Source organism: Bombyx mandarina, chromosome 07, assembly GCF_030267445.1.
Source record: "Bombyx mandarina strain Sakado chromosome 07, ASM3026744v2".
NCBI classification, from domain to species: domain Eukaryota; kingdom Metazoa; phylum Arthropoda; class Insecta; order Lepidoptera; family Bombycidae; genus Bombyx; species Bombyx mandarina.
In genome coordinates, this window is record NC_143214.1 from 954,681 (window position 1) to 972,105 (window position 17,425).

The following is a 17,425-nucleotide window of genomic DNA, read 5'->3' on the forward strand; positions in this document are numbered from 1 at the left end:
CTGGCGACACGCACGCAGCATTCAGCTCAGTTTCGACTCACTGCAAACTTCGAGCAGCACTGGCGACACGCACGCAGCATTCAAGCCCAGCCTCGACTCACCGCAGGCTTCGAGCAGCACTGGCCCTTGCAAGCTAATCTCAGCACGGACAACGCTAACTAAAAATGACACGACCTCCAGTCTCGGAGGGGAGTGATGTGGCGGGTAGTCATTATACAACGCAAGATAATTGACAGATGCCTGAATCTCGCTTACGACATTTTCAAGATAAAGCGCATATATACAAGTTCCGAACAACAACATTCGGACCGTCGGTCTACCGAGCAATGTCACCCGCTCGGTGGAAGATCTTTCCTTTCGTCGTTAAGACTCCCAAACTTTATTCACTATTTAAGCTAAACGCTTTAAAAAAAATTTTAAGGTTTCTATCTTGATGAGAACGGAATTTGTATTTCTAATCTTAAACGTCATATCACAAACCTCAATGGCGTTATCATGTATGGTCCCGATGTAGAGAGTGGCTCTCTGCGCGACGTACACGTTAATGTCGTCCATACTGGAGATGAGATAGCAGAACGCTGTCGCCATGGCCGTTTGCAACGCCAGACTCGTGTTAATTGGGGACCCATCCATGAACCTGTTGGCGATTGCGTTTTAAGTAGTCGATCGATTGCTCACTGTCAAAATTAACTTAAAATCTGTTTAAGAGATATCTTGTGACCGATTTATCGATGATTATATTTAGTATAATATATGCCACTAAATGCCTTCGTAGGATGCTGGAATTCTTCGGACATATTGCTCGTAAAGAGGGTCACAATCTAGAACAGCTGATGGTGACAGGAAAGGTAGATGGCAAACGTCCCAGAGGACGCAGTCCCACGAGATGGTCGGACCAAATACGATCTTCTCTGAACATCAACTTCCGCAATGCCCTTCATGAAGCTAAGGATCGCAGCAGATGGGAAATCGTTCGGGAGAAACTGATACAGCGGGGGAGTCACGACCCTGAGTAATGAGGAAAACGAAGCGAGGAGAAGTATACTTAGGATAATAGGTATATTAAGTACCCAATGGAACTTCTTGGCTCATAGAGCAGAGAAGTCCAGATAATGAAAAAACTTGCGGCTGATGTTGAATTTGGGTAGGCTATTTCTTGGGCAGCGAAGAAAAGTAATCTATATATCTTAGATCAACTGCAGATCAAGACTAGACTCTCCACAATCTGCCTTCGCCGCGCACTCGAGTACTTCGGTCATATTGCTCGAAAAACATCGGATAGCTTAGAGAGACTATTCGTGACAGGGAAGATCGAGGGAAAGAGACCGCGCAGGTGCAGTCCGACAAAGTGATTCGACCAAATCCGCACCACACTAGAGATCCCATACCACGACGCCCTTCATGATCGGAGGCGCTGGCAGGACATTATAAGGAGTAAAATCCTGTCGACATATAATGGTCACGACCCTCAGCAGTGAGGAAACGATGCGAGGAGGAGGAGGAGATAACGTAAAAAGTGTTAAAGTTGAGTGGTCCGGACCTTATAAGGACTTGAACTCGCTCCACAGCCGTGAAGCGGACGCGGTAGTCCTGGTGGTGGAAGTTGTCTCGCAGCAGACGGCACAGCACGTCGGCGCCGCCCGCCAGCGTCACGCAGTGCAGAAGCACCGGCACAGACACCGAGCAAATATGCGATTGGGCAGCTAGGCACACGCTCCACAAACTGAAATGTGTTTGTTACTTGATTAAAACCACCATGGAGATACGAATTCATGGTCTTCCTCACTGTAAGCTGTTACCAGAGCTAGTACACGTCGTAGCTTTAACACCACTACCCATCTTAAGACATTAAATTAAGATCCCTAGACTAAACATTTACAAGTATGGTATAAGTACAGTGGAAAAATAAATATTATAAGGTCCACGCAAGTTCGCACAATACGCGAATCAGAAACATGTAGCCCTTTTTTTATATCTCCCAACCTGGTAACCTGGTAGTCTAAGGGGCTATTCAAACTATGGCCGGCTTGGAGCCAACGTCAGTATCATCATACCGGTTATATTATTGTTTTTTACCAGTTAAACCCGGTCACGCTGCTCTGTGACTGTCGCTAATTGCGTGAAAATCAACGACTTCTTAAAACCACTAGTGCACCTTTTCTTCTAAGTTAATCCTACTATATTACAGTCAAAGCTCTATTCTGATGCTTAAGCTATTAACTTGTGAAGCTTAATCAAAATTGCCCCTGTATTTTTTGCGTAAAGCGCATCTAAATTATAAGTGAGGTTATTAAACTAAACTTAGATTACACTAAAAACTACAAAAGTACAATGGATTTTAAATTTATTACTTGTCAATTAGCAAGTTCTCCTGACACCAAATAAGGAAACCCCTGTGATCTGCGAGAGCGTCTGTATTCAGCACCAGTACTTGGAGACATTGCAGAAGATGATACAGCACGTCCGGTCTAGACGTGCTCTTTAGTTCCTGATAATTCAATGATCAACAAAAAGAACGGTTTAGTCAAAAAACTCAAAAATAATTCGAATGTCTTGTTAGTGGAGTAGAAATTACGCAATTTAAATTTATACATCGCTGAATCCTTTCGTGAACACAGATTTTAATTACACTAATCCTGAAAAATATCAGCGTTATCTGGAATAGGATACGGTGTACTTATGTCACGGTAACATTTAGTTGAATATACCGGAATAATTAAATACCAGTTTTCAAACCCTACAAGAAATAAATTACAAAACATTTTCTCTAAATCTTTTCTCAAGAAATACCTAATTCACACGTGTTCATGAATCAATTTCACGACGAAGGAAGAGTAATAAAAATAATAAAAAGTCCAATTGTTGGACGGTTAAATTTGAGGGGATTGGGTTCTGTAGGTCGATGAGGGGCTATTTAAAACACACTGCTTCATTATAATTATATTGCAGATATTTTGAACAATGTTACACCATTATAAAATTATTATCTTTATATTTTTATAAAACTCTTATATGTTTCTCTGACCGTGTCTAGATGAGAAGTGCTGACTTTTTCTTACGAGAAGAAAATCATCTGTTTTTTTTAAACATTTAAAATAATTCTAATATTCGAAATCTGTAATCATGTGTCAAGTGTTGCCTGCCATTACATTTATATTCAAACTCCAACACCAATAACCAAGTCCAATAAAACCAATAAAAAATCCAGAAAAAAAATCCATCTCACTTGAAGCAACTGATGAATGTACTGCAACTCTTGCGGCAGATCTTCTATACAGAAATGAAACTTCCCGGCGGACGTTGGCCAGAAGTTAACCATCTCCTCTTCTACGGACCCTGCCATCGTTTCATGATCTCCAAGCAGGTTTGGGGTAGAGACCTAAAGTAAATTCTTAACATCAATTAATATAATGTTCATGCTTCAAATGCGTTTTAGGGAGGTTTCTCAGCGATCGGTAGCTTAGCTGATCCCCGGTGGTTTGTGATTAGGGTTGCCACCTTTTTTTTTGCAAATAAAGTACATTGGTTATTATAGGTAGGATATAAAAATACATAGTATTAAAATAAAGTACAATTTATTTTTCATTATTGTTATGTTTAAATACATATTTTTTTTATTACAATTGAATAAATTAAACAAGAAATTGTGACAATTACTGACAGTAAAATTGTTGACATTTGAGGTTAATCTGAGTTCAGAAATATTTATTACAAAAACGAATGCTTAGGTGATGTGGCGTTGGCGAGTGGCGACATCGATTGAGCAATCGATGTATTTCGCTTAACGAAAAAATACACATGACTAAACTTTTCAAAATCCCAAAGAAACCAAATCATGCCAAATAAATTATTTCCGTGTACTTTATTGTTCACCTAAAGTATAGAGTACAATAACCTGAAATAACGTACAATACTTTATTATAAAGTACGGGTGGCAACCCTATTTGTGGTGCCCATGAGTGACGGTGATTAATCACGATCTGGTGGGTGACATGTGCGTCATACTTAGACGCCAATAGACGCACTGAAGGTAAAGATATTACTGCACGCGAAACTCAGCATGCATAGCTCAATAGCTCATCCCGAAACATGTCAGGATTCTGGGGGTCGATATTTCGAGCGGTGTCCAGTTTCGGAGTCATTTGGAAGGTAAAGCCAAATTGGCCTCTAAAATGTTGGGAGTTTTCAATAGAGCGAAGCGGTATTTCACGCCTGGACAGAGACTTGCGCTTTATAAAGCGCAGGTCCGACCTCGTATGGAGTACTGCTCTCACCTCTGGGCCGGGGCTCCCAAATACCAGCTACTTCCATTTGACTCCATACAGAAACGGGCTGTTCGGATGGTCGATAGTCCTGCTCTCGCGGATCGCTTGGAACCTCTGGGTCTACGGAGGGACTTCGGTTCTCTCTGTGTTTTATACCGTATGGTCCATGGGGAATGCTCTGAGGAATTATTCGAGATGATCCCCTCATCTCCTTTTTATCATCGCACCTCCCGCCATCGGAGCAGAGTTCATCCATATTATCTGGAACCGCTGCGTTCATCGACAGTGCGTTTCCAAAGATCTTTTTTGCCACGTACCATCCGGCTTTGGAATGAACTCCCCTCCACGGTGTTTTCCGAGCGCTATGACATGTCCTTCTTCAAACGAGGCTTGCGAAGAGTACTTTATGGTAGGCAGCGGCTTGGCTCTGTTCCTGGCATTGCTGACGTCCATGAGCGACGGTGACCACTTACCATCAGACGGGCCGTATGCTCGTCTGCCTACAAAGGCAATAAATAAAAAATAAAAAAAATGTTTCAAATAAATGTGTACGAATTCCTAGCTTTCACTTGACGCCTCCAAGGTTCCGCCCTACGCCTCAATGTGTTCAAAGACAATTTAACTTATAGTCTTCAAAAGAACCGCTCGATGACAATGTTTACATCCCCTATTCATCAGAATATAGATAATATTATAACATGGCCCTGGTTTTTTCGGGTGTCACAGTGGTAATATGCTCTTAATTCCCAACCCTAAAGCAAATTTTTATCCTGGTCTATGATTCCCAAGAGAGAACGGCATCGAGTTGGCGAGACAATTAGTGACACTGTAAATGTTCAAAATAAAATAGCAAATCAAGTTATATCACATACCTATAAAAAAAAGCAGAATGGGCCTGGTTAGTCTATTAAATAAAATATGATCACATCTAGTATTTTTTTTCGATTTACACAGACACTATTACGGTTGTATATTGCGGTTTTTTAAATGTTAATTATACGATTTCCGATATTCCGAAGACTTTACAGTTTTCGTGGTCACGGACGATGATATTATAATAAGAATAAAACAAGCAACATTTAACGGTAAAAGTAGCTTTAATTATGATTACTTTCTCTCGCCGGATCTTGTCAGTGGGTCGCGTTTCCGATCCGGTGACAGATTCTGCGAAGCACTGATTACTTGCTAGGGTCAGTGTTAGCATCACTCCGGTTTGAGCCCCGTTAGCTCACCTACTAGTTAAGGTTACGCTGAAATAGCCTCTCAAGGCTATCAGCTTAGGTAGGAAAAAAATGATTACATCTAATCATCTAAAAATAAATAGGTATATGTTCTTAAAATACTCACATCAGCCGTAGCAGTGGCAACATCCGTGTCAGTTAAGGTGACAGTGTGGGCTGTCGCCATTGGCGGTGCTTCTGGCAGAGACACCGCCATGTCAAGTTGTTCCGTGATCGTCTCCACCGTTGCTGTCATTATCTGATCCATATATTTTTTTCAATTACGCTCATTACTACACTTGGTCGAAACTAAAATATTAGAGACGAGCTCTGGTGCATTTTGTTGTGATATTTGCAGTTTAAAATATTGCCGTGTACAAATTATAGGTTTTTAACTGTACTAACCTAGGTGTACAGTTGGTTTCAACAACTCTTTTACATCTGTGGTAAAGATTGTTACGAAACTAAAGAGCTAATGTTGTGTGCGACAGTATGAGAAATATCAAGCAAGTAACTGTCGCGATTCTATATATACATATATAAAATTACATCTGTGCGTGCATCTTTTTGTGCAAAATCGAAATTTTAAAGGATCGTTTCCATTTTCAACACTAGCAGCGGTATTGGTTCTAAATTACAAAAGTTAAGTATGTTTTACGTAAATCAATCGATTAGGGAAACTAATGACAGGACGATATAAATTATTTATTTCTAAAAGGTTCTAAATTAAAAGCTCTCTTCGAGTGTGAAGTCGAACGTAATACTGCAATAATAAGTTCTTAATTCGTATGTGCATCTGAAAACACACTCGAGTGTAACTCCTAAGTTGGACTTGTCGAAAGAGATACTTATATACCAATCAATTATTATACCAATAAGATAAAAAATTTCCCAACTATTTGACCGTTTACAAAAAGATTCTCAATTTAAATGAAAAATATAAAACTTACTTTGTCTTTTGTTCTTTTTTTTTTCTTTTTTTTATTGTTTCGATGGGTGGATGAGCTCAATGCCCACCTAATGTTAAGTGATTACCGGAGCCCATAGACATCTACAACATAAGTGCCGCCACCCACCTCGAGACAAGAGTTTTAAGGTCTTAGTTTTAACAGTACAACCGCTGCCCCACCCTTCAAACCGAAACGCATTACTGCTTCACGGCAGGGTGGTGCCCATTTGGCGGGGTGGTGGTACCTATTTGGCGGGGTGGTGGTACCTACCCGTGCGGACTCACAAGACGTCCTATCACCTTCTACACCGGAAAAAAGGTGACAAGTCAATATGAATGAAATTATTTTGCATACATTTTGAATGCACATTCGAAGAGAGCTTCACACCAAAAGCACGGGCTATTTTTGCGGGGTGGCTAAAGTATCGAGTGACAGTCATTGGTAAATTAGGGAACTGCTTATAGTTAATTTACGCTTCATCATCAAAACATAACAAAGGCCTTAACTACCTGATACTCGTATTTCGTCACATGTAATGAATATGCATAGAATTTCGATGCAAATCAATTCTTCGCAAGACATTCGATTCAAATTCTATCAACGTTCTCCCAATTTTCTCAACATTCCTTTTACTAAACGCTCGTGTATTATATATTAGCACAAGCTCATAACATTTTAAACAGAAAAACGCGAGAACTTTATAGTCTTGAAAGACAAATACAATGGCAATAGCTAAAAGTTTTACTAAAAGAAAATAATAATAGAAAACTTAAAATCTTCTACTACTAATATTGAAATATCAGCCCTTATCGTAAAAAAAATCAATATTTTTAGATAAATAACGTTTGATCCATATTACGTGATGGAGACATATTTTGAAACAGAAACAAAACTTAGTGTTGAAAAAAAAAGTTTGACAAGAGAATTTCTTAAACCAGATATGTTTCAAGAGTTCACGTATTATTAAGAACATAGCAGCAACAATGACTATCACTCCATAATAAAAGCACACAACACATACGAGACATAAGAAGCTTAAAGCGTATATAAGTTGGGAACGTACTTGTGTATCGGTCGTGGACTTAGCGAGCGTCGAGTCCGGACCGACGTCATTTAATAGCGACAGTTGCATGAAATGGACAAACTATACAACTATTATAATTTTGATAACATTTAGTCGAGATGCGAGAATGAAAGTTGATCAATAACTACGGGCTTTATGACAATTCAATCTGTATGCGTTCGAGTCAGTCAATTGGATTTTTTTTATTGCTTAGATGGGTTAACATGGCGTTAAGTAGTTACTGGAGCTCATAGACATCTACACCTTTAGATATAAGTTCTAAGGTCTCAAGTATAGTAACAACGGCTACCCCGCCGCTTCACGGCAGAAATAGGCGGGGCGGTGGTACCTACCCGTGCGGACTCACAAGAGGTACCAACAGTATATATATATACTATAACTTTTATTATTATATTAAAAACCTTTTTGTCAGAACAACAACCACGATTAGTTATAAAGTTATGTTTTATTTTTATCACCTTTATTTTTCCCTACCCAATCGCTAAAAGCCTAATGGACTATTCCAACTACGCCCTTACGGGTTGGTGAACTCACGGACTCAACTTGAGAGAATTTGCTAACACTAGCCCTAGCAAGAGCAGTGTTTCATAGAATAACTACCGGATACACTATGCACAAGGTAATGGCACTAGAAAATTGTGTGTACTTCAGAATATAATTACATAATACTATAAAGAAAGTTAACTAATCTAACTCTTCAAAACCCACTAATAAGAGCTCCTCATATTTGGACTTATCGACTTTGTTTCAATTATCGTTACGCAAAATAGAACTTTTCGTTTCTTTTTAACTTTAACATAAAGTAAGCGATAGTAATCAGTCTTAGATGCGGCATTTTAAATATGATTTGCAAAATTTTTAAATTTGTCTAATTGGTATTGGTCTTGTATGACATGACTACTGTTTCTTTTCTTGTAATCTTATGCAACCGTGTTGGCTGAATAATAAATGATCTTATAGTAATCTTGCTATTTCATTAGGCAACGTAATTTCTATGAACGCTATTGTATTGAAAGGATGGAGGAGACCTTTACACAAATAAGGGGCCAAATCTCATAAATAATACTAAGATTAAATAGTCTGTTTTTAATTTGAGTAACAACTTATTAACAAATATCTATACTAATACTAATCTATACTAATATTATAAAGAGGAAAGATTTGTTTGTTTGTTTGTTTCGAATAGGCTCCGAAACTACTGGACCGATTTGAAAAATTCTTTTTCCATTAGAAGCCGACATTGTCCCTGATGAACATAGGCTACTTTTTTTTAATTTTTTTTTTTTTTTTTTGTTTCAGTTGTGTTTTAATGTTTCCGAAGCGAAGCGAGGGCGGGTCGCTAGTTGTAATATATATCGAAAGTGAGTTTTTTTTATTGCTTAGATGGGTGGTCGAGCACATGGCCCACCTGACGTTAAGTGGTTACCGGAGCCCATAGACATCTACAACGTAAATGCCGCCCCCCACCTTGAGATACGAATTCTAAGGTCTCAATATAGTTACAACGGCTGCCCCGCCCTTCAAACCGAAATGCATTACTGCTTCACGGCAGAAATAGGCAGGGTGGTGGTACCTACCCGCGCGGACTCACAAGAGGTCCTACCACCAGTACAATTACCAGATTTGTATTAGATGGCTTTATTATTATTATTGTATTGAAAATAGCGATGATTATCTTATGTGGTAGATCCTAAGAAGTTATAGGCCAACTTTAACTATTGACTGCAGTAGACCTAAAATTAGTGCTTGACACTAGCTGAAAGACTATCACAAGCAAGTGTCTACAAAAAGACTACCAAAAGCTGATGCCTAAGAGCTCATTACTCACATCTTACAAGAGGTTCCATTGTACCAAACCCAAGGCTTCTTCAAATGGCGGCTCTCGAGGCGAAGCGTGTTGTCTCTGGTGACGCTGAGCGGCCTGCGCCTACACCTGCCGCGGTGTTGGGTGCTGCGGTGACCCGCTCCACCCCCGTACAGGCTCCAGCCACTAGGGCGGGCCCGGGGCGAGACAGAGCCAAGCGGGGGGGCGGCGCTAATGCGAAGTGCACATCGCAGGCGCCTCAACCCCGTCCGCTGCCTCCGCCCCCGTCTAACATGGACGAGGGGTGGAATGTGGTGGCCCGGCGGGGTGCCAAGAGGGCCGTACCGACAGCTCCACAAGTGGACGGAGCACCGGCCACCGCGGCGTCTCAGGCTGCTCCCCAACAGGGTCGAGCGCCTGTGGCCGCCAAGAAAAAGAAGACAAAGAAGAAGTCGTCGCGCGCGCCGCGGTCGGCGGCAGTGGTCTTAACGCTGCTGCCGGCCGCCGAGGCCAAGGGCATGTCATACGGAGATGTAGTCTCCCGGGCGCGCGCGGCTATTGATCTGGACGAGATCGGGGCGGGGGAGGGCCTCCGCTGTAGGCTGACGGCCAATGGGGCCAAGCTACTAGAGTGTCCCGGTGCCGATAGTTCCGGCATCGCGGAGCGTCTGGCGGCGAAGCTCCGTACGGTTCTGCCTGAGGAGGAGGTTCGAGTGCACAGGCCGGTCAAAATGGCTGAATTGAGAGTGACCGGCCTGGACGACTGCACCACTAAGGATGAGGTGGCGGCGGCTATTGCTGCCCGGGGCAACTGCAGCCTGGAGAATATAACTGTAGGCGAGCTGCGCCTCGGTTATACCGGGGCTGGCTCTGTTTGGGTGCGTTGCCCGGTAGAGGCGGCCACCTCCTTGGCTGCTCCTCCGCCCGGGAGACCGTCGGGGGAACCGGGCAGGTTGCGCGTGGGCTGGATAGCGGCCCGCGTGCGCCTTCTCGAACCACGCGCCTGGCGGTGCCTCAGATGCTTCAGCACTGGGCACTGCCTCGCTAAATGCGTGAGTGCGGTTGACCGCAGCGGATTGTGCTTTCGCTGTGGTCAGCCGGGACACAAGGCGGCCGTGTGCTCGGCTGCGCCGCATTGCTTATTATGTGCGGCGGCCGGGCGCAAGGCTGACCACCGGGCCGGGGGCAAGGCCTGCCCTCCGGCTAGCAAGAACACGGAAAGAAATCGGCGCCGCCAAGCTAAGCGGCGTCAAAAGAAGCGGTTGGCCGGGGGAGCACCGGCCGGCACTTTGTCCCCCGCTGAGGCGTTCGCGCCCGATAGCGGGGGCAATGGAGTAGGGGAGGAGGCGATGGATGTGGGCCAGCCTTAATGGATCACACCTATCGCTTCCTCCAAGGAAACTTGAACCACTCCGCTGGGGCTCAGGATATGTTGCTCCAGACCATGGCGGAGTGGTCAATTGACGTGGCTGTGGTCGCCGAGCCATACTTCGTTCCCCCAGCGGATGACTGTTGGTTTGGGGACGTTGATGGCTTGGCGGCCATACATATCAGAAGAACCGCGATGGTTCCCCCCCTGGTGATGGTGACCAGGGGCCCCGGGATCGTCGCGGTACAATTAGAGAATATCGTCGTGATCGGGGTGTACTTTTCTCCGAATCGGCCTACCGTCGAGTTCGAGCGGTTCCTGGATGGGCTAGAGGTGATCGCTCGTCAACTCGCTCCCCGTTCAGTAATACTGGCGGGGGACTTCAATGCGAAGTCTGTCGCTTGGGGTTCCCCATTCACGGACGCTCGTGGTAGGCTGCTGGAGGAGTGGGCGGTCGCGGTCGGTCTCTGTATCGTTAATAGGGGCTCGATCGCGACTTGCGTGCGGTGGACGGGCGAGTCTATCGTGGACTTGACGTTCGCGAGCTCGCCCGTCGCACGGCGCATCCTCGGCTGGAGAGTGGTGGTGGGGGCGGAATCGTTGTCCGATCACCGGTATATCCGGTACGATCTTTCTGCCCCCGCGCCGACGCCGGCTGCAGGTGCCCGCGGGGTTGACCCCCCGCAGTTTGCATCCCGGTCATTCCCTAGGTGGGCACTGAAGCTCCTGAACAGGGAGCTCCTGGTGGAGGCCTCTATGGTGGCGGCGTGGGCGCCCAAGCGCCCACAACCTGTCGATGTGGAAACCGAGGCCGAATGGTTCCGGGGCGCGATGCACCGCATATGTGATGCCTCGATGCCCCGGGTCGGCCCTCGGCATTCTGGACGGCGACAGTCGCCCTGGTGGTCGCCCGAAATTGCAAGACTGCGTGCGGTCTCCATTCGGGCGAGCCGCCAGTGCACTAGACACCGCCGTCGCCGCCGCCTGCGGCGCGACGAGCCTGTCGCGTTCGCGGAGGAGGAAGCTCGGCTGCACCGCGAATATCGCGCTGCGAAGGACGCCCTGCGGCTGGCCATCAGGCGGGCCAAGGAACAGAGCATGGAGAGACTCTTGGAGGCGCTCGAAGCGGATCCGTGGGGGAGCCCATACAAATTGGTACGCGGCAAGTTACGCCCGTGGGCCCCCTCTATGACTGAGCGCCTCCAGCCTCAGCAGCTGCGGGACATCGTCTCGGCGTTGTTCCCGCAAGAGCGGGAGGGTTTTGTCCCTCCCGCTATGGGCGGGCCGTCTGACACCGTCGACGGCCGAGCTCCTGCTGAGGTGCCCCGTATTACCGAGGCAGAGCTCCGGGTGGCCGTTGTCAAGATGACTGCGAAAGACACGGCCCCCGGCCCGGACGGAGTCCACGGCCGGGTATTGGCCTTGGCCCTCGGTGCCCTGGGGGACCGGCTCCTTGAGCTATATAATGGCTGCTTGGAGTCGGGACGGTTTCCGTCGCTCTGGCGGACGGGTAGACTTGTGTTGTTGAGGAAGGAGGGGCGCCCGGTGGATACAGCCGCTGGGTATCGTCCTATCGTACTGCTGGACGAGGCGGGAAAATTGCTGGAACGTATTCTGGCTGCCCGCATCGTTCGGCACCTGGTCGGGGTGGGGCCTGACCTGTCGGCGGAGCAGTACGGCTTCCGGGAGGGCCGTTCGACCGTGGATGCAATTCTGCGCGTGCGGTCCCTCTCGGACGAGGCCGTTTCTCGGGGTGGGGTGGCGCTGGCGGTGTCTCTTGACATCGCCAACGCATTTAACACTCTGCCCTGGACCGTGATAGGGGGGGCACTGGAGAGGCATGGAGTGCCCCTCTACCTCCGCCGGCTGGTTGGGTCCTATTTGTGGGCCAGGTCGGTCGTATGTACCGGGTACGGTGGGACCCTTCATCGTTTTCCGGTCGTGCGTGGTGTTCCGCAGGGGTCGGTTCTCGGCCCCCTCTTGTGGAATATCGGGTACGACTGGGTGCTGAGGGGCGCCCTCCTCCCGGGCCTCCGCGTTATTTGTTACGCGGACGACACGTTGGTCGTGGCCCGGGGGGATGATTATAGGGAGTCTGCCCGTCTCGCCACAGCGGGAGTGGCCCTCGTCGTCGGAAGGATAAGGAGGCTGGGTCTCGACGTGGCGCTCAATAAATCCGAGGCTCTGTGGTTTCACGGGCCGCGGGGGGCGCCACCCGTTGACACCCACATCGTGGTTGGAGGCGTCCGGATAGGGGTCGGGGTGCAGTTGAAGTACCTCGGCCTCGTGTTGGACAGCCGGTGGGCTTTTCGTGCTCACTTTGCGGAGCTGGTCCCCCGATTGATGGGGACGGCCGGTTCTTTGAGCCGGCTGCTCCCGAATATTGGGGGACCGGATCAGGTTGTGCGCCGCCTCTACGCGGGGGTGGTGCGATCGATGGCCCTGTACGGTGCACCTGTGTGGGCTGAGCCGCGCAACTGGGCCACTATGGCTCGGTTCCTGCGCCGGCCGCAGCGCACCGTTGCCATCAGGGTCATTCGCGGATATCGCACCGTCTCCTTCGAGGCGGCGTGTGTTTTGGCGGGGACGCCGCCATGGGAGCTGGAGGCGGAGTCGCTCGCTGCCGACTATCGGTGGCGCAGCGAGCTTCGTGCTCGGGGCGTGGCGCGTCTCCCCGAAAGTGAGCTGCGGGCGCGGAAGGCCCATTCTCGGCGGTCCGTGCTCGAGTCGTGGTCGAGGCGATTGGCCAACCCCACGTGGGGGCTACGGACCGTCGAGGCGGTTTACCCGGTCTTTGATGACTGGGTGAATCGTGGCGAAGGACGTCTCACCTTTCGTCTGGTGCAGGTGCTGACCGGGCACGGATGCTTCGGGAAGTACCTGCGCCGGATAGGGGCTGAGCCGACGACGAGGTGTCACCATTGTGGACACGACCTGGACACGGCGGAGCATACGCTCGCTGTCTGCCCCGCTTGGGAGGTGCAGCGCCGTGTCCTGGTCGCAAAGATAGGACCTGACTTGTCGCTGCCTGGCGTCGTGGCGTCGATGCTTGGCAGCGATGAGTCATGGAAGGCTATGCTCGACTTCTGCGAGTGCACCATCTCGCAGAAGGAGGCGGCGGGGCGAGTGAGGGAAAGCTCTCCTCACTACGCAGAAACCCGCCGCCGCCGAGCAGGGGGTCGGGACCGGGGTCGTATCCGTGACCTGGCCCCCTAAGAGCTAGGGGTCCCACCCGTTTTGTGCGGGGAGGGACCCAGACGTGGGGTGGCGTGCTCTGCACGCTCACCCGCAATAGGAAGCCGGGTGATGGTAGACCGCGTTCCCCCGACCGCTCTGGGGGAAGGTGTAACGCGGCGCCATCAAAGCGGGCTCTCGGCCCGCTGAACGAGGGAACCGGTGGTCGTGTCGCTGGCGGCCACCGGTCCGGCGTCCGTGGGACGGTGGGATGGATGTAATGTGCTCTGCGTCAACCCTGTCCCGCCGTTTCAATAGCCCCGACTGGGCTCCGGCCCGGTCCGAGGTAGGGCGCCGGTTGTGAGCGGCAGGAGTTTTTAGTGAGGTTCAACTCCCACATACCCCACCTGCCGCGCGGGTGGGGATCCGGCGATTTTCTCCTGGGGAAAAAAAAAAAAAAAAAAAAAAAGGCTTCTTCAAAACTATGAACTTTTTTTAAAAAAATCATCGAATTTTTTATATTTCATTAAAATTTTATTATAAAGTTTTGTGGTTATAAACACTGTTATTTAATAGTTTCTTGTCACGATTTTTAGTTTTAATGAGCTCTCGAATTAACAGTGATGTTGCGAGCGCCATGATCTTAAATAGACAGCCTACTAGACTATCTGTAACTGGAAACTCATTACCACTAAAATTTGTCATAAGACCACATTAAACAATAGCGTTTATTAAGTTAGGTATTATTCAAATTTCTATTATTCAAATAAACTTTCATTCTCGCATCGTCATAGGATACTGAAAAGAAACTTTATAAGAAAGAAACAAAACGGACAACATCTAGATGCATATCGAGAATTCAGTAGTTGCAATTTCTTTTTAATATTTAGCAATAAACTAGTTTTCGCTTTGAAACATTTGCTTAGATTCGATAGAGCCAATATATAAATAAGCCGCGCCATTAGAGAACCGAATCTAACATGGCGGCGGCGATCATGCGCTCTCACTCTAATCTATTGCTGTCTTTAGTCGCACACGGCGCGTACTGCATGCAAAAAAAGTATCAGTTCTGACTATGTTGTTAAGTTCGAGTTTTTTCACTTTCGAGTTGTGCGACTTAGATGACTGGCAGTAAAAGTGTCCACGCAAGTTGCATCCCAGATGAGACAGCACTCCCTCTGCCACGGCATAAAGTAAAGTAAAGTATATTCTCATTTGTTTTTTTATATTTTTTTACAATAAACAACTTTTTCTTTCAATCTTTCTTTTTATTGGAACTAAGTTCCTTATCGCGCGTTGTGAAAGGGGGCTAGACGGAAAAAATTCTTACGAAAAGTTGTCACGACACTTTTTGGATCCGTCATTCTGATCAATCAACGTGTAGGCGCTTATCGCGTGACATTGCTCGTATCCGATTGGTCCGCGTAATGAGTACAGTTTCTCGAGATAGCGTTTCAACAATAGTAATTTAGTTCATAGTATTGTTTTTTTCTTCTTCATAATGCCGTAATTTATTATTATAACTTAAAAAAAAAATTACAATTCCTTCACTAATTAATCGAAAGGAACTTCGTTCCATCCGGGTGTCCCTTGACACCTCTGAAGTTTTTTTTGTTGACCCTACCATCTGTCAGTGCAGGTACATAGACGCCATTTTCGATTCGTTTCTTTATTGGCGCGGCTTATACCCTTATAAGATTCTTTGGAACGAAATACTTCTTCGCGTCACTAAAATTGTCACTGGTTAAGTAGCTTAATGAAAACTCGTTATACAGACTAATGAAGGCGACAGGGCATGATTATCACAACATCTGTATGACTATAATACATAATTTCATATTCTGAAAACATTGATTACAATTCTAATAACACCTAGGATCATGGATCAAGAAATTTGAACTAGAAAATTTAAAAAAAAAATTGATTGGTAACTTAAAAAGTCAGATAAAACATATTTTCCAAGTTCATTTCCTAAGTCCGGTTTGGCCTTTAAGTTGACCTGTTAGTTGATGGCGGTATGTACATTAACTCCAATTTCAGTTCTCTTAAAGTATCTTAGTAGAAGAATTAATTTGTTTAGATGGGTGCACGGTTTCATAGCCCTTTTGGTGTTAGTGGTTCACGAAGCCCAACAGGATTGCCATCACCACCCTTGAGACAGTTTCTGAACACATGCTAAATACATATTTGTTTAGAACAATTGGTATCTGACTGCGGGATTTGAGCATAGGCACATCCTTCGACGCTATTACATCAGAGACCTTATCTAGACAAAAAGCTGCGACGAATTCCCAATTATTTGAGCAAAACTTGCAGCAACTTCCACAATGACTTTAAATTTGACTATTACTGTCATTTCCTATATAAATAGAGCCTGAATTTCAACTACAACTGGGCTAGGTAGCCCTGTAAGGTAAAATAAATCACCAATAGCAAACAAGGTGAGGTAGAGTGTAAGACTTATCTACTTATATGACAACAATTAAGGTGTGGTAAAACATCGCAATCCGATACGGTACAACAACATAAACAATTAAGATGTAACAACATAATCAGCTACGACAAGGTACAAACAACAGTACGAACAATTAACGAAACATAAAACACAATCGGGTAGGTTACGATAATGTAACACAACTTCTAAGATTAGATCCAATAAACTATTAAAAATCAGGTAACGCAATGAACAACAACATAAACATGTAGGGGAATATGCAACAACATAATCAAAAAACGTAAGATACAACAATATGACCAAATGTATGGTATAGCATGAGTAAGGTAAGGTGATGTGTACGTACATGCGGCACGTGCACCAACACCCCGCCCACGGGGGGCGCAGGCGGGGCGGGGGGTGCGGGAACCAACACGTCACTCAACGGTGACTTACTGCAATCCTCTTCAGACTGGTTCTTCCTGCTCGACTGATCTGTCCATATCTCCTCTGACGATGCCTTGTCATAATTTATTGCTATTTTATTGCCGATTGTACCGAGATGGAGGTGGTAGCTACGTCTTAATTGTACTACATATCAGTCGTCATGGGATCAGTTAACTAATTTTTTGACTGACTTCAAGTTCAGTGCAGTCTTAGAACTTTTTCTGCAGACGTCGAAAAATCTACTAAGATAGAAATTAAATAAAGAATTACGTGGGTAGAAAAGTAAGGTAAAGGATTAATTCACCACGGGTGGATGACGAGGGGACAGCAGTGGCAATACAAAGTCGATGTAGCCTGAAGGATGAGACACCCGGTGTATTTATGTATCAATCGATGCCACTTTGCCGGTGTTCAAATCCAGCATTTACGTTGTGACGTCTATAGGTTCTAGTAACAAAGGAACACTAAGTGATATCTTCAACAATCTAAAACGATAAAAGAAAAAAAAATGTGGCTCGATTCACTTATCCTCGCTCTTAGGAAATCTTAAAATTTTATTAACACATGAATTAGATATTTTTGTAAAATATTGTCTGGCTTCAGTTGTTTTTTTATGTTTGAGGGTTTACTGGTGGCCCGGAGGCCTTTCCAGTTTCACAAGGACAGGTAGGTGGGCGA

The 17,425-nt window shown here is 46.1% G+C and overlaps 1 protein-coding gene across 3 annotated transcripts in view; it reads right to left on the reverse strand.

The window, feature by feature from the left end:
• Nucleotides 1–17,425, reverse strand: part of unc79 (UNC-79 domain-containing protein) — a 68,794-nt gene that overhangs the window by 36,906 nt on the left and 14,463 nt on the right. For 2 of the 3 annotated variants that reach the window (XM_089728594.1, XM_089728593.1), the window contains exons 17-23: nucleotides 16,668–16,820; nucleotides 7,499–7,579; nucleotides 5,613–5,744; nucleotides 3,227–3,379; nucleotides 2,352–2,488; nucleotides 1,541–1,723; nucleotides 481–637 (exon numbers count right to left, since the gene is read on the reverse strand). In XM_089728594.1, coding sequence (XP_089584720.1) covers nucleotides 481–637; nucleotides 1,541–1,723; nucleotides 2,352–2,488; nucleotides 3,227–3,379; nucleotides 5,613–5,744; nucleotides 7,499–7,579; nucleotides 16,668–16,820 — 996 coding nt within the window. The remainder of the gene's footprint in view (nucleotides 1–480; nucleotides 638–1,540; nucleotides 1,724–2,351; nucleotides 2,489–3,226; nucleotides 3,380–5,612; nucleotides 5,745–7,498; nucleotides 7,580–16,667; nucleotides 16,821–17,425) is intronic. The other variant, XM_089728595.1, reaches the window with a different exon arrangement.